General features: G+C 44.8%; 2 protein-coding genes across 2 annotated transcripts; both read left to right on the forward strand.

Moving 5' to 3' along the window:
* The first annotated feature begins 5,889 nt into the window (after window positions 1-5,889).
* On the forward strand, window positions 5,890-15,655 carry LOC143319621 (3-oxo-5-alpha-steroid 4-dehydrogenase 2-like). The gene is made up of 5 exons (XM_076728723.1): window positions 5,890-8,052; window positions 12,333-12,496; window positions 14,548-14,649; window positions 14,750-14,900; window positions 15,343-15,655. Exons 1-5 carry the CDS (start codon window positions 7,760-7,762, stop codon window positions 15,407-15,409), a joined length of 777 nt encoding a protein of 258 aa, XP_076584838.1. The 5' UTR covers window positions 5,890-7,759; the 3' UTR covers window positions 15,410-15,655.
* A 3,203-nt stretch (window positions 15,656-18,858) lies between these two features.
* On the forward strand, window positions 18,859-21,989 carry dpy30 (dpy-30 histone methyltransferase complex regulatory subunit). Its single transcript, XM_076728439.1, has 5 exons — window positions 18,859-18,928; window positions 20,579-20,619; window positions 20,908-20,955; window positions 21,037-21,179; window positions 21,776-21,989. Exons 1-5 carry the CDS (start codon window positions 18,919-18,921, stop codon window positions 21,846-21,848), a joined length of 315 nt encoding a protein of 104 aa, XP_076584554.1. The 5' UTR covers window positions 18,859-18,918; the 3' UTR covers window positions 21,849-21,989.
* The last annotated feature ends 349 nt before the right edge of the window (window positions 21,990-22,338 follow it).

Raw genomic sequence — 22,338 nt, forward strand, 5'->3', positions numbered from 1 at the left:
GTGGACCTTCTCAAGTCTTCAGTCAGACATCAGGAGGAGACTGAAGCTTCTGAGCTAACGAGCTAACGGCCAGCAGCTAAGTGACACGCCGATGTTCAGCTGTTTATTGTCCTTCACATCAAAGTGAGTCTGATCCAGACCAATCCGGTCTCAGCCTTCCCGGGAGCCTCTGAAGCTGCTTTCAGCAGCACACCTGGTCACTGGTGTCAGTCAGAGGTGTGTCACCCTCCGTCACCTCCAGCAGGTGAGCTCCTCCTGCTGCTGTGCGGACAGCAGAGGACGGACACGAGCGTCTCACAGCTGAAGGGACGTCAGATCTTTGTGAAGACCAACATGGTCCAGAGATGGTCTTCACTGCTCTCTGCAGGGCGTTTCCACACTTTGAAGTTTTTACGGAAAAGACAGAAAACAATGTTTGTTGTTGTTTTCTTATTGTGAAAGGATGTTTATTGATCCTGTGATGGCAGATCCAGACCATCAGGGACATCAGGACGGACGGTGATGGAGATGGAGCGACTGCTGCCTGAGGTCAAACTGATCTTCATGAGCAGCTGTCATGTGGGAAATGTTTCACCTGTTCGATAAGTATTGATTGATCACGTGCACATCTGCTGTCGCCAGAACTCGACCTGTTTGAATGTTCCTGTCTCCTTTCATTTCATCCTTCAGGGAACTGCACAGTCCAACGGTGTGAGTGTGTCTTTGAACACAACAGTGTCTGTAGCTGCGGCCCAGTGGTGCATTCGATGTCCAGTCCATGTCGGGGAGGACAGTGTCCGCGTCTGCACGGCCGGACTGAGGCTGAAGCTTCCAGCTGCTCTGTCGTGTGAACGTAAAGCGTCTCAGAGTGGCGGCGGTTGGACTCGCGGTCGAGTCTTCGGCTCGGCTCGTGTTTGTTCTGTTCTGTTGTTTGTGTTGTGTTGTTTTGCTGTGTGAAGCCTTGTTTGTGTTGTCGGTGATGTCACATTCGATTCTTTCCCATTGTTTTGTTGTTCAAACTTAAAAGTAAGAAAAAGGATTTTTAAAAGATAACGTTGATAATAAAGACTATTAATGTTCATTTAACGACTGAAAGAGACATTTTACGACAGGATCCAAACACACTCCTTCATGTTTGCCTGTGGTTACCTGTAATTTGGTGTGTTGATCACATGACCCGTGAGGCTGAACCACTCTCACTGCTGATTGGCTCAAAAACCCCAGGTGTATTGTAGGTGTCACCTGTTGGTTTAAGTCTTGTTTACAGACATGTTAATAATCCAGAAAGATTTCAAATGAGCTCAAGTATGAAGTGGACACATAATGCACCGCTGAGCTCTGACCAGCAGAGGGCGCCAGTGACGGCCTTCACCTGCAGCAACGTTTGTGAAGTGACTGATAATAATAATAATAACAATAATAATAATAATAACAATAACGGGAATGATAAACTGCACAGAATGTGGCTCAGATCAGATGAAAACATGCTCAAGCAGAAACATTTGACTGATTTATTATTTTTCTAAGAGCTCAGATCATTTGACTCCAGAGTAAAAACATCATATTTATTTTAACATTTAATATTTATTCGAAGACCTTCTCAAAAAATTAGATCAATAATTAAAAATACATCTATAATAATAATAATAATACACAAAATGATAAAAAAAATACAATAAAATTTTTCTGTGGAATTTCTGGTAACAAAACAGAAATGTTTATATACTGTAAAGGAAAATGATAATAAATATTAAAACTAATAATGTGACATCATTTACATCACAAAACATTTCAAATTTCAAAGAAATATTCAAATGAAGTCTTATAACAATAAATATAACTGAAAATGTTTAAATTATTAAAACATATTTTGAGTTTTGTATGAAAAGTCCAGATAAAATACAGTCACATAAAAAAAAGTTAAAGCTCTCCTGGACCTCACTGCAGTCCTCTCTGTCCTCTCTGTCCTCTCTGTCCTCTCGTCCTCTCTGTCCTCTCTGTCCTCTCAAACCCTCTGTCCTCTCGTCCTCTCTGTCCTCTCGTCCTCTCTGTCCTCTCTGTCCCCTCGTCCTCTCGGCCCTCTCGGCCCTCTCTGTCCCCTCTGTCCTCTCGTCCTCTCTGTCCCCTCTGTCCTCTCGTCCTCTCTGTCCTCTCTGTCCCCTCTGTCCTCTCGGCCCTCTCTGTCCTCTCAGCCCTCTCTGTCCTCTCGTCCTCTCGTCCTCTCTGCCCTCTCTGTCCTCTCTGTCCTCTCGGCCCCCTCTGTCCTCTCGGCCCTCTCTGTCCTCTCAGCCCTCTCTGTCCTCTCGTCCTCTCTGTCCTCTCGGCCCTCTCTGTCCTCTCGTCCTCTCTGTCCTCTCGTCCTCTCTGTCCTCTCAAACCCTCTGTCCTCTCTGTCCTCTCTGTCCCCTCGTCCCTCTCTGTCCCCTCTGTCCTCTCGTCCTCTCTGTCCCCTCTGTCCTCTCGTCCTCTCTGTCCTCTCTGTCCTCTCTGTCCCCTCTGTCCTCTCGGCCCTCTCTGTCCTCTCAGCCCTCTCTGCCCTCTCTGTCCTCTCGTCCTCTCTGTCCTCTCTGTCCTCTCTGTCCTCTCGGCCCTCTCTGTCCTCTCAGCCCTCTCTGTCCTCTCGTCCTCTCGTCCTCTCTGTCCTCTCTGTCCTCTCGGCCCTCTCTGTCCTCTCTGCCCCCTCTGTCCTCTCGTCCTTCTCGATCTGGAAAACAAGCAAACTTTTCTTTCAAAGATTCAGTTTTGAAGAAAATGAAATAAACGAGAAAAACCAAACACGAGTCTGAATCCTGTTTTTCAGTTCAGTTGTTTTTCAGATCCGGTGAGGAGCTCGGAGTAGAGCCGCTGCTTCTCCGCGTCGAGAGGAACCGGTTGAGGTTCTTCGGGCATCTGGTGAGGATTCCTCCTGGACGCCTCCCCAGGGAGGAGACCTCTGGGCCAACCCAGGACACGCTGGAGGGATTCTGTGTCCGGGCTGGCCTGGGAACACCTGAGGCTCCCCCAGCAGGAGCTGGTGGGAGTGTCCGGGGGGAGGGCTGTCCGGACCTCCTTGCTAAGGCTGCTGCCCCGCGATCCGGACCCATACCCGTACAAGTGGAAGATGACGAGTACGAGAACGAGGATTTCAGTCTTCATCGTGTGCTCAAAGCATCACACGTGAAGGATCTCTGCAGAGAATCGGTGTCCAGCCTGAGAAGATCCTGAGCTTCAGCTTCAGCTTCAGCTTCCACTGAGAAAGTTCCACATCATCACTTTATTTGAAGAGAGTTTTCTCTTGAGGCCTGTGTGACGTCTGCGTGTACACTTAGTTCTATATTTACTATTAGTAAGGTTTTAATATTTGCTTTCTCCCAGAGAACAGGAGACATGTTTGACCCCTCCACTGCAGGTGGAGGTGAGGATGAGGAGTACTGGTGTCAGTCTGGTGGAGTAGGTGATGAAGCACTGTGGTGTCACAAATAAAAAGTTGAGGTCATGTTTTGGAAGGACGTCCAGGATTGGTCACTGAACTCTCAGCTGCAGGAAAAAGTCATGGCCACTAGATGTCACTGCAGGACACGAGTGTCTCAGAACAACAGAAATAAGCCAGACAGGTCCGTATGTGTCATGTGACACCACACCTGTCAGCTCAAAGGGACGCTGTTAAGACTTCAGTCTGAGAAGCAACTGATGTGACGGAAAAATGATGAGTGCAGACAACAGATTAGAGAACTTCAGGACCTTTTCTGTTCTGCTCAAGAGGGTCCAGCTCTAGACCTCATGTGAGGGGACGCCAGGTCTGTGAGCCAATCACAGGAGAGGACAGCCACCAGGTGCAGGTCCAGTGTGCAGGAGGTAGAGGCCTGGAGGGGGGGCGCTGTGGACTGCAACCAAATGAACACTCCAGGAGGAGTCTTAGAGGAGACAGGAGGAGGAGACCTAAAGGAGTAAGGAGGAGCAGGCTTAAAGGAGTCAGGAGGAGCAGGCTTCAAGGAGGCAAGAGGAGCAGGCTTCAAGGAGGCAGGAGGAGCAGGCTTCAAGGAGGCAGGAGGAGCAGACTTAAAGGCAGGTTTGTGCTAAGCTAACAGCTAAGAAGCTGAAACCTCCTTCAGAAGGAGAACCAGTGAAGGAGAGCCTTGCTGCTGTGGAGCTGAGAGCAGCAGACAAAGTGTCCAAAGTGTCCAAAGTGTCCAAAGCGTCTGTTTGTCTGAATAATTCACAGATGAAGGAGAAGCTGACTGAAGCTCAGTGACAGACCTCTGTGATCTGACCTTCATGGTGGACTCTGAGCTGAAGCTGAAGCTCCAGCAGCTTCTCAGCTCTCTGCTGCTTCAGTTCTGCTCTGAAGAACTGAAGCTGCTCTGACCTCTGAACCTGCTGCTGAGCTGAAACTCCTTCAGGGGTTTGGTGAGAAGTTTCAGGATGTGAAGAGTCAACAAAAGGAAATGAATATGTGTCCTGTTTAAGGTGGAACCAGCTGATGTTTCTGACAACCTGCCGCTGAGAGCAGCTCTGCTCCACACGGACTGACCCTCGTGAGGAAAGGTTCCCTCCCCTGATCGATGCTGTAGCCTGGAAGCCTAAGCCAGACCGATAACAGATGTCGTCATGGTTACAGACCCACAGCTGCCAGGAGGACGAACCCGTCTCAGTGCGTCTGCACAGAAGACGTCAAAGTCAAGAAGGACGTATCCATCACTCCTCCCTTCGCGGGTGACCCTTAACCCACCGCCTCTGCTGATGGTTGATGTATTATCAAATGCTTTTACACGTTTGAGGGATGGCGGTTAAAATCCTCCTTCCTGCCTGGGACCAGTGGGATGGAAATCAGTTCAACCTATCAGCTCACAGCTGACCCAAACACAGTCCTGGATCAGACCCTGTTAGCTGCAGTATGTTGGTCTGCATGTGACACCATCATCTCCCTCAGCTGACTGTGGCTGGCTGCGTTATTTCAGCGAGGCCTGGATATTTCTGAGAGTTTTGCCTGATTTTTCAGAGGTGAATGAGTCCATCAAATCATCATCTGTGTGCCAAGAACCAGTTTAACTGCTTTCATGTTTTAAGCGCAGAGGCTGGATGAACGTGAGCAGACAGAAAGACACGGAGAAGACCGAAGACCTGCTGCTCTTCATGACATGTGATGTCTCAACAAGATCTGTCTGTCTGTCTGTCTCTCTGTCTGTCTGAACGACCACCTGGCAGCAGATAGTCTGAGCTCTACAGTTCATGTCCTGTCTGTCAGTGGAGCAGCTGTTGGACCAGGTAGATGCTGAGTGCTCTCAGAAGGTGGTTGGGATCAGGACTGTGGGTCTAGGAGGAGCCTGTACTGTCCTCAGTGGCTGGCTGCGCTGTCTCGGGCCGACGCGGGGCCGGCTGAGACGAGCTGATGGGTTGGACTGGAGGACACCCAGGTCGAGCGTGAAATCCCTGAGAGTCCCTGCTGAGGCCGACAGGGAGGCGCCGGACTCTGTCTGTGTCCTTGAGTCAGGCGACGGGGGAAGAGCCGCCGGCGTTTCCTGAGGGGGGAGAGCTGCGGTCGGTTCACCGAAGGAAGTCCCAGGTATTTTGGCCAGGCTGAAGTGGTTATTGTTGATGGGCAGGTCTGTGCACGCCAGAGCGGAGCACCAACACACAGCATGGAGGCACACTCGGAGCGTTTGAGGAATTCATGAGCGTCGTGTTTGTTTCATGGAGTCGCGAACACACAGACTCCATGAGTCAGTCTCTCTCTCCCTCTCTCCCCCTCTCCCTCTCTCCCCCTCTCTCCCTCCCTCTCCCCCCCTCTCCCTCTCCCCCTCTCCCCCCCTCTCTCTCTCTCTCCCTCCCCCCCTCTCTCTCCCTCTCCCCCCCCCTCTCTCTCTCCCCCCCCCCCCCCCCCTCCTCTCCTGAACAGGGCGGCTGTGATTTTTCTGGACAGGACAGAGAAAGTGAATCATCCAAACGATGTTAAAGGTCATTATTTCTAATGTTCCATTCCTGGGAAATGAGCTTGTGGACAAAGAGCTGGTCAGACAGATTGCAGGGACACACTTGAAAGATGTACAGGAGATTGAGAACTGCAGGCCGGTAGGTCTGCACTGACCTTTTGTCCAAGGTGTCGGCCATGACACTGAGAACATTAGCAGGTCATTCACATTGACCACACCTACTGTGTACCCAGCAGGCTGATGCTGCCAACATGACTCAACTTCATGATATTTGGGACGCCTCCAGTTCATTGAACGTGGTTTGTTTTCTATAGATCAAGGAATGGCCTGTGACTGAGCCGAACATCAGGACTTGTGACAGATGCCGGATGCCTCTGGGGTCAGCTCTGGTCTTCAGGTGTACAGACGATAAACAGTGGTTGAAATGTGGGAGTCAGACAGGCTGATGTCCATCTGGCAGGTTGTCCTGTCCGTGTTTCTCTTGGTGATGATTCTTTTGTGTGTAAATATTGGGATATTTCTGATAGAAGGACAACTCCGCAAATGGACATGGGTTTTGTCACATATGTCCTATAAAGGCCACACATTAGTGATCAGCAACTGTCTTTCATGCAACGGCAGCGACTGACGAGCGTGGACCCCCAGCACGTCCGCTGGCCAGGATACAGGCAGTGTTGGTGGATTTCTTGTGGGCCCATCTGCACTGGGTCCTGTTCCTGCCAAAGGAGGAACAATGACAGGGACTCGTCCACCCGGACAGCAGGGGTGTGTTTTCCAACTCATCCAGAGGCTCCACGCTGGGAACACGGATCTCGTCTCCAGTCCCAGAGCCTGAGCCTGAGTGAGGGGCTGGGGTCTCGCTGAAACTCTGTTCCTGATCAACCTGGATGCTCACAAACTGTACAATCTAAGTTTTATCACAGACTGTTTACTGTGTGGTAGATGTTCCACCAACAGAGACCGACGCACCGTGTTTATCGCATCGTCACTGTTTTGAGGATCATCACGAGGTGGAGCTGCGTTGACCTCATCTGGTCAGTGCTGTAGATCTGCCTCTCGTTTGGGAGTTACATCTGTTGGGTACATCGATCACCTGCTCAACACCTGGAAGCTGACACAGACTTAAATGCACACCCGTGATGGACATCGACAACTAAATACTGACGATCCTTCACCTGCTGTGACATTTGTTCCTGATTTTAAAGACTGCTCTGATCAACTGTGTGAATCCACCGAGGCTCCAACAAACAGGTTGAATGTCATGGGAGACAAACTATGTCCATACTGTTGGTAGAAGTTTTAAACAAAGATGGACTGCGCCTTGGAGAGCACATGTCGAGCTTAACAATGAAGTCAAGCCTGTGCTGAGTGGAGCGTTCTGCACAGCACTGGGGCTGTCTGTTCTTTTGTTTCTGCTTGGAACCCAAAAGGAGGACATAATTGTCCTTTGTGCTCACAGAGGGAGACAGTTTATCAGTGTTTTCTGGCAGACTGTGTTTTTCCTGTTTCAGCTGCTGCTGCAAATGTTCAGGATGTTTGTGGAGATGCATTCTGAACAGATTCAGAGTTATGTCAGTTATTTCATTTTGTTTTGGCTCAAGCAGAAATGTCTCTTTACCTCGTCAGAAGAAATAAGATGGAAAGTTTGCTGGACATTGATGTAAAAACCGTTTTTATCAGAATGTTTTAAGTCAGACTGAAAACTGATCTCAACTTTTACAGGTTGACAAAAATATGGAAGAATTCACAGATTTATGGTTTTATAAAATGTTTAATGTTCTGCAGTAAGAGAAGAGCTCGTCTTTGGACTTATTTTACTGATACTATTTTACTGAACAAAAAATGTCTCTCTCCGTCTCTGTCTCAGACAGATGGAGTGTTGGGATGATGCTGCGTCTCACCTGAGCTGGGCTCTGATTGTTGGGGGTGTGGCCTTCCTGCTGCACCAGAGGCAGAACCACACACAGTACGGCCGTTATGTGTCGGCAGGAGGTCGCTGCTGTCCGGCCAGACTGGGCTGGTTCCTGCAGGAGGTCCCGGCCCTCCTGCTGCCTCTGCTGCTGCTGCTGCTCACTGAGGAAGCGAAGGCCGAGCAGGGGGTGAGCGGATGTAGGACCAGGAGGGCGCTGCTGCTCTGCATCTTCATGCTGCACTACTTCCACAGGTCAGAGGTCAACAACAAGAAATTAATATAAGATGTAAACAGCAGAGGAACTATGGCTGCTAAACATGGTGGAGTCAAAAGCACAATGTTTTCCTCTAAAATGTGGTGAAGTTGAAGTAAAAAGTAGTGTAAACTTGTCTGAAATCACCATTTACTGTAACAGGCAAGGTAAGGACCCAACAGCAGCGCTACCTGTATGGAGAAGTCTCTTAGAGTCTTAGGTCAGGCCAGCTTGATGCTCTGCCCGGAGCGAACGACAGTTTCAGGAATCGCTGAAAAGTCTTGCATGAGGACAAAAAACAATCTGGCAACGGTTGAGAGTGGGAGAGCTGCTTACATACTGCACTGATTAGTGATGAGTCTCAGGTGTGTGCTCAGGTGATTGGGCAGGCAGGTGTGGCTGAGTGGTGAAGGGCGCTGGCTGAGCAGGTGTGTAGATGAGGGAGAGAATGGTAGCAGGTAAGACGGTGTTGCTTTATATTTGCTGCCACTGATGTTGTGCCTCAAGTGATGTTAGCTTTAGCCTCAGTCTGTTAGCATGACATCATGACCTGGGTCCTGTTAGCTTTAGCCTCAGTCTGTTAGCATGACATCATGACCTGGGTCCTGTTAGCTTTAGCCTCAGTCTGTTAGCATGACATCATGACCTGGGTCCTGTTAGCTTTAACCTCAGCCTGTTAGCATGACATCATGACCTGGGTCCTGTTAGCTTTAACCTCAGCCTGTTAGCATGACATCATGACCTGGGTCCTGTTAGCTTTAACCTCAGCCTGTTAGCATGACATCATGACCTGGGTCCTGTTAGCTTTAGCCTCAGTCTGTTAGCATGACATCATGACCTGGGTCCTGTTAGCTTTAGCCTCAGTCTGTTAGCATGACATCATGACCTGGGTCCTGTTAGCTTTAACCTCAGCCTGTTAGCATGACATCATGACCTGGGTCCTGTTAGCTTTAGCCTCAGTCTGTTAGCATGACATCATGACCTGGGTCCTGTTAGCTTTAGCCTCAGTCTGTTAGCATGATATCATGACCTGGGTCCTGTTAGCTTTAGCCCCAGTTTCAGGCACGTGTTTCAGACTTGTTCATAGGATTCTGGTTTTAAACCATGTCAGATAGAAACATCCAGAAGTCAGGTGGAGAGTTTTCAACCAACTCATGGAGCTAACACTAGCTTTATTAGCTAGCTAATTACTGCTGATAAAATCTGCCTGTGACAGCTTTTATTTCAGTTAAATTCAAGGTGGAAATGAGAAGCTGCTTTTGTTTTTTTCTGTCTGAAATTACAATTACACACAATAATAACAATAATCACAATTATTAAATTGTGTGAAGTTTGCATGTTCTTCCCGTGCATGCGTGGGTTCTCTCCGGCCACTCCGCCTTCCTCACACAGACCAAAAAAATGCTCATTAGGTTAATTGGTGACTGTAATAATTGTCCTTAGGTGTGAGTGTGAGTGTGAATGGTTGTCTGTCTCTATATGTTGCCCTGCAATCGACTGGCGACCGGTTCAGGGTGTACCCCGCCTCTCGCCCGTTGACAGCTGGGATAGGCTCCAGCCCCCTGCAACCCCGAAAGGGATAGTCGGTATAGATAATGAATGAATGAATGAATGAAATGAAGGACCAATGGTTTCATGAATTACTATGAATTTTGATTAAACAGGCATCCACGGGGCAGCTGTAGCCCAGGAGGTAGAGCGGTCATTCACCGATCAGGAGGTCGGTGGTTCCCTGGCCTCGGCAGTCCACATGCCGAAGTATCCTTGGGCGAGATACTGAACCCCAAAAACTGTCCCGATGCTGCGCCATCGGTGTGTGAATTCATATGTACGTCGGTTTGTACGTCTGCCAAAATGACTAATTGTAATTGGAATACAGTAACAGTAATTCTTTTACAGATGTGGACGCTTATCTTACCTCTATGAAAAATATCAGAAAACACAAAATGTTCTAAAATGCCTGAAATATTTGTCTTAATGAAGGACTTTAACCTTGTGACACTCCACAGTCCTCTTTTAGATGGTCTTTGAGATACGAACCTCTGGGCTCTGTCATTAGGCCACATTAGACAAAAAACAATTACAACAACTTTCATAATTACGCAGACGACACCCAAACCGACTTTCCTCTGTCACCAGCCGACGACAGCAGCTGGATTCTCTGTAGCTTAGCTTTCTGCTGCTAAATGCAGGTAAAGCTAATGTAACTGTCTGTGGCACAAAACAACGCTGACGTTTGGACCATGTCCACTCAAAACCAAGTCAGACATCTTGGTGTCATCTTAGACTCAAGTGTGGAACTCAAACAGTGACGTCAAATCAGTTTTCATTCTACTTTAAACTCTGTGTGTGTGTGTGTGTGTGTGTGTGTGTGTGTGTGTGTGTGAACTGTTTGTTAGTTCAGAGACATGACTTTCTTTGCTCCTTGTCTCGGTGCTGTTGGACACCATGTTGGTTTGAGGCCAATCATAAGTCATAAACTGACCACTGATTATGGACAGTATATGTATGTATACATGTCTGAATACAGTATGTACAGCATTTATATTGATGATGATGAATTCAGCTGGAACGCCCGCCAACAATGACCTCAAAATCCAAGATGGCTGCTCCATGTATGGTTACAGAATGACTTTTGTCTAAATGACAATCATCAGATCAGCTCATTCACAGGACAGCTACTCCGTGCAAGTCAAATACCACACTGAAAATACTCTGCTCAGTGCCAACTTTCTGTTAAATCGTTTCATATCTGTAGACTGGAATGTATAATCATGTAAAAAAATATGTCTGATATGGTTCAGACTCAGAATTTTTCTGTTTTAAATTCTGTATTTAATTCAGTGCCGTGAACAAATATCTTGCTGCAGTCTGGGACGAATATTAGGAAGTAATATAGTAGTATAGATTTTTTTATTTATTTTTTATATATATATAATTTTTTGATTTTATAGCATAAAATAGTCACTATTATTGACATCTAATGAATGCGTCTTTCAAAAGACGTATTGATGTATTAATGTAGATTGATGTCTATGGGCTGCGTTGGAAGCATTCACTGGTCTGATGAGGGGCCGAGCCACAGGTGAGAAGGTGGCCGAGGACACCAGGTGAGGAGAAAGAGTGCATGGTATGAGAGGGATGAACAGAAAACAGTGTGCAGGTCATTCTCTCATTGAACGTATTTGCTTTACTTCCAGTGTCGTCACTGGGACGTCATCCTCCCCACCTCATTCTTGTTCTGTCACTGTAAATGTACACGGTTTGTTTTTTTTAATCATCAGCACTCTGTTCTTTAGGGTTAGGGTTAAAACAAAGCTCGTCCATCCACAAGGACTTTCTTGACAATGACCAGTAACTTCCTGGAGTCTCTGCTGGTTTCTGGCACTTAGGGCTTTGGTGCATTGCTCAAGGGCACATTGGTAGTACCCAGGAGGTGAACTGACACCTCTGCAGCTACCAGTCTACACTCTGCCCTCACTGGTCCATGCTGGACTTGGACAGGTCACCCTGCGATTTCCAAGCAAAGTGAGCTACTGCTGCCCCAAAGGGCCCAGAGCAGAGAGGGAGTTCAGCTCATAACTGCCTGTAAAACAAAGAATTGTTGTCTTTACAGTTTGGTTTGTGTTCACACACACAAGATATGACACGTGCACGCAAACAGTTCATCAAGGCAAACAGCAAAGCCTCTTGGAGCTGTCCGAACAAAGGTCAGGTTTACATAAATCATCTCAATAATCAGTGAGTTCTGCCTCCACTAGTAGGTGGACGTCCATACAGACAGAGCCAGGCTAGCTGATTCCCCCTCTTCCCAGCCATTATGCTAAGCTAAGATAACTGTTTGCCCCTGTTTCTAATCTTTATGCTAAGATAAGCTAACCAGCTGGTGGCTGTAGCTTCGCGTTTAGTGTACAGACATGAGTTTGGCATAAATCTGAACATCCAACTCTCGATGGAGAGGATTTCAGAAATCTTGATCTTATATTGTTAATCTCTAACAAACAGCGTCTCTCTTCACCAGGGTCAGGTCTTTTCTTTATCCTGCTGATCAGCTGATTTCCTCCATATCGAGTAACTGACATACCTGCAGTGAGCCTCACCTGGAGCGGACAAAACTAACAGAGAATTGAATTCCTGCTTTCCTAGGAATTAGAAAGTGGGAGTTTTATTTTGAAAGTGGCGCTGATGGCTACAGGCGGCCATGTTGGGGGAAAAGAACCACATAAACATGAAAGTTTAAAAAAACCTTGTTTCTAATAAACCTGAGTCTGTTCTGTAGGAGTTTTATCTATGCCTTCCTGACCAGAGGACGACCCGTCCCGCTGTCCATCGTCCTTTACGCCGCCATCTTCTGCTCGCTCAATGGCTTCCTGCAGGGACACCACCTGCTGCACTGTGCCCGGTTTGAAGACACCTGGCTGACTGACGCTCGCATGGCTGCAGGTATGTCATGCATCCACACAGAACCTCAGGACTCTCCTGGATAATGTAACCAGACTACAGGTTCATGGTCTGACCATCAGTTTGGATTATTTGCATCTTCTAAAACACTACAATACCCATGAGCCTCAGCAGCCGTCGCCATGGAGGAGCCAGAATGTGAAAGCTGAATGTTTGTGTATGTGAGGCTCTGTGATTGGACCTGAGTTGTCACCTGGATTCATTCTGGCTCTGTTGACATATGATCAGGACTGTGGACTGGGAGCTGACCAGTACAACCATAGCTTCCTACTGGTGCTCACTGCAGGGAGCTCAGCTGCTAGGCGATGTCAGTACTTGGCCAAAACTGTGTTTTTGTCATAATATGGATTATTTCCACATTTTCTTTTCCCGCGCTGAGTCTTCAGTCATGTGAGGCTGTAATGACACCCACCAGGACTCTGAGCTAAATGCTAACAGGCCCAGAAAGACAATGCTAACCGGCTGATGTTAAGTAGGTATAATGTTTACGCATGTTCACCATGTTAGTTTAGCATGTTAGCTTGCTAACAATAGCCAATCAGTATCATTAAACACAGCGTCCATCACTGGTTCTGAAGGTACTTTTATTATAAAACATATTGGACATGTTAAAATGTTGACCTGATGATGGTGCTACATGAAATGTAATGTAAGACATGTCCGTCTTCAGTGAACCGTCCCTCTTTCTGTGGGATGCCAACTGTGATGTTCTCATGTGGTTTGGATGACCTCCACAATTCAGGAGGCAGTGATGGTTCATGTTCCCATTCAGGAGCAGAAAGGCTCATTTCTTGAATCAGTCAGACCTTTGCAGATGGACACCAGCATGTTTGCCAAAGATTTTATTTTTTTGTTGTGTCTTCTTGGGTGTTAAAAGAGCTGTTCCTCCACCATCCACAACTAGGTTCATTGTTTTGTACAATGCATTGTGGGAGACTAGTGTCCATCAACAGCCCACTCGAAACCTGCTGAGTCATAATCTGGATTTGTGACAAAGCAAGTGTGTGTCCTGGTTGAATGTCCGGTCTGCAGACTTTGACTCAGTGTTTGCAGGGCTGATAGTGAACGGTGCGTTTTGTGTCCTCAGACTTATGGAAACCAGACATAGTGTCTGGATTCATGTATGTATATCGTGTTTTCACGTGTGTGTGTGTGTGTGTGTGTGTGTGTGTGTGTGTGTGTGTGTGTGTGTGTGTGTTATGGCTGCAGCACTCATAGACAGCTGTGTGTGTCCTGAGATATGATATGAGAAATGATGAGACGGAGGTGACTCGAGAAGAGCACCAGCTCCTGACTTCAGTGTCTGTGCTGAACCTCAGTCACGCTGCCATCTACTGTAGAAAAAGTGCCACAGCAAGTACATTTAAACACCAGATTACTGATCTGAAACAGAAATGTCATCTAGAATCATTAAGCACAATAACACCAAACAAGAAGAGCTGAATCTTCAGCAGGTGTGTGTGGAGGCATGTGGGCAGGTAACGGACTGCAGGCCAGTCTATGTGTGAGAGAGTGGTCGAATGAAGGGAGATGATCTACAGGCAACATTAACAAGCTGCTACCAGAGTGGACAGGCTACATGAAGACACAATGTCCACAAACAGCCAACAAAGGAATCCACCAAACCAACGCAGACGAGGTCCACCAGAGACAAGACTCCAAACTGAAGCAGTCCATGGTCTTTGACTTTGACTGTTACCGTCCCGTTAAAGAGCCTTTATGGTGTTGTTGACAGGTCATATGTGTTGTTTATGGTGTTGTTGACAGGTCATATATGTTGTTTATGGTGTTGTTGACAGGTCATATGTGTTGTTTATGGTGTTGTTGACAGGTCATATGTGTTGTTTATGGTGTTGTTGACAGGTCATATATGTTGTTTATGGTGTTGTTGACAGGTCATATATGTTGTTTATGGTGTTGTTGCAGCCGTATGATGTTTTGAACCCCAGACTGTGTTTTTCATGGCTGCATCATTTCCTGTCGAATTGGAAACTTTAGGATAAATTTTATTTCTCTGCTTGTTTGTGATTCAGGTTTTCTTCTGTTTGTGGTCGGAATGACCATCAACATCCACAGCGACCACATCCTGCGCAACCTGAGGAAAGCTGGAGAGACCGTCTACAGGATCCCCAACGGTACCACAGATCCAGATTCACACAGACCCGTTTCTATCCAGATCCCAGCTGACTCAGATCCTGATCGACGTCTGCCACTCAAACCTTTCTGTTCTCTCAGGGGGAATGTTTGAGTTTGTGTCTGGAGCAAACTTCTTTGGGGAGATCGTGGAGTGGTGTGGTTACGCTGTGGCTGCTTGGTCTTTCCCCACCTTCGCCTTCGCTTTCTTCACCATCTGCTCCATCGGTCCCAGAGCCTGCCAGCACCACAGGTACACCTGTAGAATCCCATTGGTTCCCAGCGCAGCAGGTAGCCACAATTTTTGGTTGTGTTAAAGGTGTTTTTAGGGCACATATCGTCAGTACTGCACCTAAACTGAATTTATATTGACATTTTACCACAACAGGCAGACCTAAAACTAGCTATTCCTTTTATAAGGATCAATCTTAATGGACTTTTGTCTGTAAAATGTCTGAAAATAAAAAAACTGGCCATGATCATTCCCCAGAGACCTGGGTAAGATCTTCAGATTCCTTGTATTCCAACCATCACTTCAGACCCAAAACACACTCAGGTTTGACGTTTTTCCTTGAAGAATTACTGAAACAATTCATCAGTTTTCAAAACGGTTGGTGATTAATTCCCTGTTCTGATGAATTGTTTCACCTCTGCTTAGTGTGGACTTCAGTTTGTCCTTCCTGTCTGTCTTGCAGAGACTACCAGCAGAGGTTTGAGGACTACCCACGGTCCAGGAAAGCTCTCATTCCTTTCGTACTGTGAGGATGGACGAGCGTCTGGGACAAACCCATGTTCGGCTGCAGCTTTTGGAGATCAGCACTTACTTACTCAGTAAATGATGTTTCACTTAACTGGTGCACAAAAAGAGTATTTAGTGGGAACTAATTACTAATCAATAAGCTGTTAGTGGTTTTGTGCCGTTCAGCAGCTGGTTGCGCTCATGATAATCAATGTTCATTGGACCAACGTTCATAAACAGGAAAGAGAAATTAAAATGAAAACAAGATGAAACGTGAGAGATGGTTCATTTTTAAAATGTTAAAACAAGATTAAACTTAAACATAAATATTTATCAGGTAAATACTGCTGTCATGCTCAGAGCTGCTCAATGAGTCATGAAAACCAAACAACACAGCTTCAAAACAAGTTATTACAATTCATCCAAAGGGGACCATGAATATCTGAACCAAAGTTCAGATTCCTGAAACTACAGCATCTACTTTTCCTTAAAGTGTGTAAGGTTTACAAAAGGTTTCATGTTTTCTGTTGTTAAATCTGAAACCTGAAAGTGGAAATAATATGACAGACGCAGCATTAATAACAGCATCCACAGGATCTGAAACATGACGCAGCATTTACAACATCTACAGGATCTGAAACATGACGCAGCATTAATAACAGCATCCACAGGATCTGAAACATGATGCAGCATTTATAACATCTATACAGGATCTGAAACATGATGCAGCATTTATAACATCTACAGGACCTGAAACATGACGCAGCATTAATAACATCTACAGGATCTGAAACATGACGCAGCATTTATAACATCTACAGGATCTGAAACATGATGCAGCATTTATAACATCCACAGGATCTGAAACATGATGCAGCATTAATAATATCTACAGGATCTGAAACATGAAGCAGCATTTATAACATCTACAGGATCTGAAACATGAAGCAGCATTTATAACATCTATACAGGATCTGAAACATGATGCAGCATTAATAATATCTACAGGATCTGAAACATGACGCAGCATTAATAACATCTACAGGATCTGAAACATGACGCAGCATTTATAACATCTACAGGATCTGAAACATGATGCAGCATTTATAACATCCACAGGATCTGAAACATGATGCAACATTAATAATATCTACAGGATCTGAAACATGATGCAGCATTAATAATATCTACAGGATCTGAAACATGATGCAACATTAATAATATCTACAGGATCTGAAACATGAAGCAGCATTTATAACAGCATCTACAGGATCTGAAACATGATGCAGCATTTATAACATCCACAGGATCTGAAACATGACGCAGCATTAATAATATCTACAGGACCTGAAACATGACGCAGCATTAATAACATCTACAGGATCTGAAACATGACGCAGCATTTATAACATCTACAGGATCTGAAACATGATGCAGCATTTATAACATCCACAGGATCTGAAACATGATGCAGCATTAATAATATCTACAGGATCTGAAACATGACGCAGCATTTATAACATCTACAGGATCTGAAACATGACGCAGCATTTATAACATCTACAGGATCTGAAACATGATGCAGCATTTATAACATCCACAGGATCTGAAACATGATGCAGCATTAATAATATCTACAGGATCTGAAACATGAAGCAGCATTTATAACATCTACAGGATCTGAAACATGAAGCAGCATTTATAACATCTATACAGGATCTGAAACATGATGCAGCATTAATAATATCTACAGGATCTGAAACATGACGCAGCATTAATAACATCTACAGGATCTGAAACATGACGCAGCATTTATAACATCTACAGGATCTGAAACATGATGCAGCATTTATAACATCCACAGGATCTGAAACATGATGCAACATTAATAATATCTACAGGATCTGAAACATGATGCAGCATTAATAATATCTACAGGATCTGAAACATGATGCAACATTAATAATATCTACAGGATCTGAAACATGAAGCAGCATTTATAACAGCATCTACAGGATCTGAAACATGATGCAGCATTTATAACATCCACAGGATCTGAAACATGACGCAGCATTAATAATATCTACAGGACCTGAAACATGACGCAGCATTAATAACATCTACAGGATCTGAAACATGACGCAGCATTTATAACATCTACAGGATCTGAAACATGATGCAGCATTTATAACATCCACAGGATCTGAAACATGATGCAGCATTAATAATATCTACAGGATCTGAAACATGACGCAGCATTTATAACATCTACAGGATCTGAAACATGACGCAGCATTTATAACATCTACAGGATCTGAAACATGATGCAGCATTTATAACATCCACAGGATCTGAAACATGATGCAGCATTAATAATATCTACAGGATCTGAAACATGAAGCAGCATTTATAACATCTACAGGATCTGAAACATGAAGCAGCATTTATAACATCTATACAGGATCTGAAACATGATGCAGCATTAATAATATCTACAGGATCTGAAACATGACGCAGCATTAATAACATCTACAGGATCTGAAACATGACGCAGCATTTATAACATCTACAGGATCTGAAACATGATGCAGCATTTATAACATCCACAGGATCTGAAACATGATGCAGCATTGATAATATCTACAGGATCTGAAACATGAAGCAGCATTTATAACAGCATCTACAGGATCTGAAACATGATGCAGCATTTATAACATCCACAGGATCTGAAACATGACGCAGCATTAATAACATCTGCAGCAGGGCTGTTAATCTTCAGGCGGTCGGGAAAAGCTATTGAGAAACTGAGTCAGTGCACTTAAACTGACAACGAAGTAACTCAAGCAAGTAATCATGTAAAACAACCGGGCTAGTTAGCTACCTAGTTAACGCTACCGGTAACCGATAGCGTTAGCTAACTAACTAGCTGACGGTTACTGGTAACCGGTAACGGTCGAAATAAAATGAAGTTCAATACATCAGTTAGCAAACACTCCTTAATAAATTCTCTGTCAGAAACGGTTCACTTTTTCTAGCGAATTTGTGGGATATGACATAACTTGTCTTGACAGCTGCGTCTCTGGATGTGCAAAGTTTAGTAAAAAAGTCCTTGTTGGTTTTGCGGCTTAGGTAGGAAAGCATCCGACTCTCTCGCGTGCTCTTCATCAGACAACTTCTTCAGACAACCCTGAGGGCCGGATATGTCCCGCGTAAAAAGCCCAGCTCTGATCTACAGGATCTGAAACATGACGCAGCATTAATAACATCTACAGAATCTGAAACATGACACAGCATGCCGTTAGCTTTAAACATATACATATATTTGGATATTATTTACGTAATAAACATAAATACATATTAAGACTGACACGTAAAAACAACAGAATCAACGGTTTAATCTACGTCCATGCTTTTATTTTGAAGTATATCCACACAAATCGGAATCAAGAGCGACGCTGGGACGTCTTCTCTACGTAGCCTATGGACAGAGTCGACGTACGCCAGATATCTTGCGTAAATCTCCACAACAAACATGGCGGACGGTAAGTTAATTGTTGACCATTGATCTCGTTTTTCGCAGTTTTTACTGTATTTCGGCTTATTTTCTGCGCATTTTCGGTTGATTTGATGATTTCATGACTCAGGTTAAACCACAGAGGTCGATTTTACCCGCTAATGGTTTTTGTTGGTAGATACGGAACGTTAATATGATGCTAAGCTAATTTACCGCCGCTTTCAATGCGGTGCAACCCGACCATCATCAGTGTGCAGATTTTAATGAGGAGTAAACGTTATTGTTGTTTCAGTAAGCAACAGTAAAGACTTTGTTCGAATCAGTCAAAGACAGGCTGATGAACGGAACAAAAACAGCTAAATCCATCACACGGTTTTGTTTTACTGACGTCCTCTGTTAGCGGCCAAGACTCAAACTGGAATAAGTAAAACTTATTAGTCACGTTTTAGACATTTTATTCGACATTTTTCTTTTGAAACAAGAAAGTTGGTCAGATGTTTTTCTTCAGCTAAGTTTTCTAGTGAAATAAAGCCCGTTTCTCTCCTCAGCCGGTAAACGAGTTTCTCTGAACCAAACTCTGTTCAAACATCAGCGATTTTAGTCATTACTTATTGTTAGCGGTGTTGTCAGTGTCGAAATCTAAATCAAATCGTAACCAAAAGCAAACTAAAGATCAGTCATAAATCGGTCTGATCTGTTGATAAATTCGGTATGGTGTAGGTCAAACATTTAATGTAATCTGATTTAATCCGTAATCCTGTAATTTGGGATTTTTTTTTTTTAATACCAAACTTCATCTAAAAATTAGTCAATTTAAGGACGTCGAGTTGAGCCAGATTCCGTTGATTCTGTATAGAATCTGCTGGGAAATATGCTGAAAGCATAAAGCAGTTCATCAGTTCATCTCATACACGTTTCAGTAGCTGTCAGTCATCTGGTCTTTAACTTCATTACAGCTTTACAATAAATGTGCATTCAGTTTTGCAGTTTTCTCTATTTCCACCTCACAAGGTTTCACATGGCGTCCACTGCACAGTATCACACACATATCACTTATTTTAAGCTTTTCTGAAGCTGTTGTTGTCGTTTTGCTTTGAACTGTCATAATGGTACAAATTTCACACTGGGACTAAAGACGCACTCTGTCTATAATCATTTCATGGAACACAAGCTTGCAGCTGATGGTGCCATGTTACTGTTACTTTACTAATCTAACTGCTGTCACTCTTTATATTACTCATATACTACTTTTTAAAAAAATGCAAATCTGATCTATGATCAATTGATCATAAAATCCTGTAAAAACCAAAAGGAAGGTTCACATAATTCATCCTGGTAATATCTGTAAACTCTGTGTGTGTGTGTGTGTGTGTGTGGGTGTGTGGAGGTCAGAGGTTCAGAGTTTGTCTCCATGTTGTCTTGGTATCACGTCTCCATCAGCTGATGGCGTTGTCCAAGTTGTAGAACTTGTCGTCCACAGTGGCTGAAAAGTGGAGTTCATTCATTCATTCATTCATTCCTTCATTCATTCATTCATTCATTCATTCATTCATTCAAGCGTTCACTCTGGATCTCATTTCGTCGTTCATGTAGCAGCTGTTCATCTTAAGACTGAAGAAAATGTCAACATGTGAAAACACCTGTAAAAAAACGGGGGGGGGGCTGGTTTGTCTTTCAGATCACACAGATGCAGATCAGTCCATGGAGGGACACACACCTGTGAGTAATACAGTAATACACAGTAATATACAGTGATACACAGTAAAACTGCACCACGTACACATTTCTGTAGTGTCGTTAAAGAGTCAGTCCATCGTTCACGTTCAGTCTGAATGTTTTTCGCTGTTTCCTGAAGTAGAAGTGTGAGACGATGGTTTGCTGTGAGACACTCAGTGTGTCGACCTTTGAGACAGACGTGTGAAGCTAAAGTCAAAGATCAGTCGTGATCCTTCGTCTCAGTTCTGTTCAAAGTTTTCATAACCCCAGTGAGCACGAATCCTCCTGCAGGTGTCTGAAAACCCTCACGCAGAGTACGGCCTGACGGACAACATCCAGGTAACGCACACACACACACAGTGCACTGTGGTATGAGACGGTCGAGGCAGACTCCCAGCATGCTTTGCTGCTGCTCCTCAGAGGACGGTGGAGAACGAGAAGGCGAGCGCAGAGAAGATCTCGAAGCAGAAGGTGGACCTGCAGGCGCTGCCGACCAGAGCGTACCTGGACCAGACCGTGGTCCCCATCCTGCTGCAGGGCCTGTCGGTGCTCGCCAAGGAACGGTCAGACCACACACACACACACACACACACGCACGCGCGCGCGCGCGCGCACACACACACACACACACACAGTTTTTTAGTCAAAAGCTGAAGACGTTTCAGTCCGTTTTTTTTTTATGTCTGTGGACTTTTCCGCGCTGGGTTTCTCCTCTCTGGCAGCGTTTGTTCAGGCCTTTTCAGGGTGGAAGAACTTTTTTGTTTCGCAGCATGTTTTTACATCAGAAATGATTTTTTCATTTCATTTAAAATGTGAGTGAAGGACCAAAGTGTCTGTAATGACGGAGCAAACACAACATGATCATCATCTGTCGAGATGTCATTGGCTGCTGGAGGAAACTGTTTGACCAATCAGGAGCGACAGTCTGATTCTGCAGCTCGTTGAATGAACCTTCATTAAATCAGTAATCAGTTCATTTGTTCATCTTTTATATTGTTGTTTAGTTTTTATTGGTGGATGAAAAACATTCATCACTTCTCGTCTTAAGGTGGGTTTTTTTTTTGTTTTCTCCTCGTTGTTGTTTTTGTTTTTCTTGACAGAATGAATGAATCCAGACTTTCTTCTTCTCCAAACAGTCAGTTTGATTTTTCTCTTCCAGACCTCCGAACCCCATCGAGTATCTGGCAGCGTTCCTGCTGAAGAACAAATCCCAGTTTGAAGAGAGGAATTAAACTGGTGTCTGGCGCTGCACCTGAAGTCCTTTCATCCAGAAGAAACCGCTCTCAGCTCGTCTTTTGTTTATGAACTGCTCGACTGTTTTTTTCTGTTTTTGTTTTTTAAATCCAGAATAAAAATGTTGATGTGAAACAGGAGCTGTGGGATTTTATTCTGAAAGGATCATCCTGTTTGGCCTTAAAGGAAAAGTTCATTTTATTTCCTTCTGACAGTGAGACGTTGCATGTTTAGCTTAGCTTAGCATAAAGACTGAAGGCAGGGGGAAACTGCTAGCCCGGCTCTGTCCAGAGTTCAAAAACACACCCACCAACACCTTGAAAGGTGGAGTTCAGCGCTGGAGCTGTTTCAGGAAGACGAGTCAAGTGCTGATATTGACTGACTTCAGAACATCTTTCATGGTGTTGATGGCCGTGTGGCGCCCTCTGGTGGTTGAAGATTTAAAGCCGCGTGAAGTTGGTCAGCGTCAAAAACAAGCAGTCACTGAGT

This window comes from Chaetodon auriga, chromosome 4 (genome assembly GCF_051107435.1).
Source record: "Chaetodon auriga isolate fChaAug3 chromosome 4, fChaAug3.hap1, whole genome shotgun sequence".
Lineage (NCBI taxonomy): Eukaryota > Metazoa > Chordata > Actinopteri > Chaetodontiformes > Chaetodontidae > Chaetodon > Chaetodon auriga.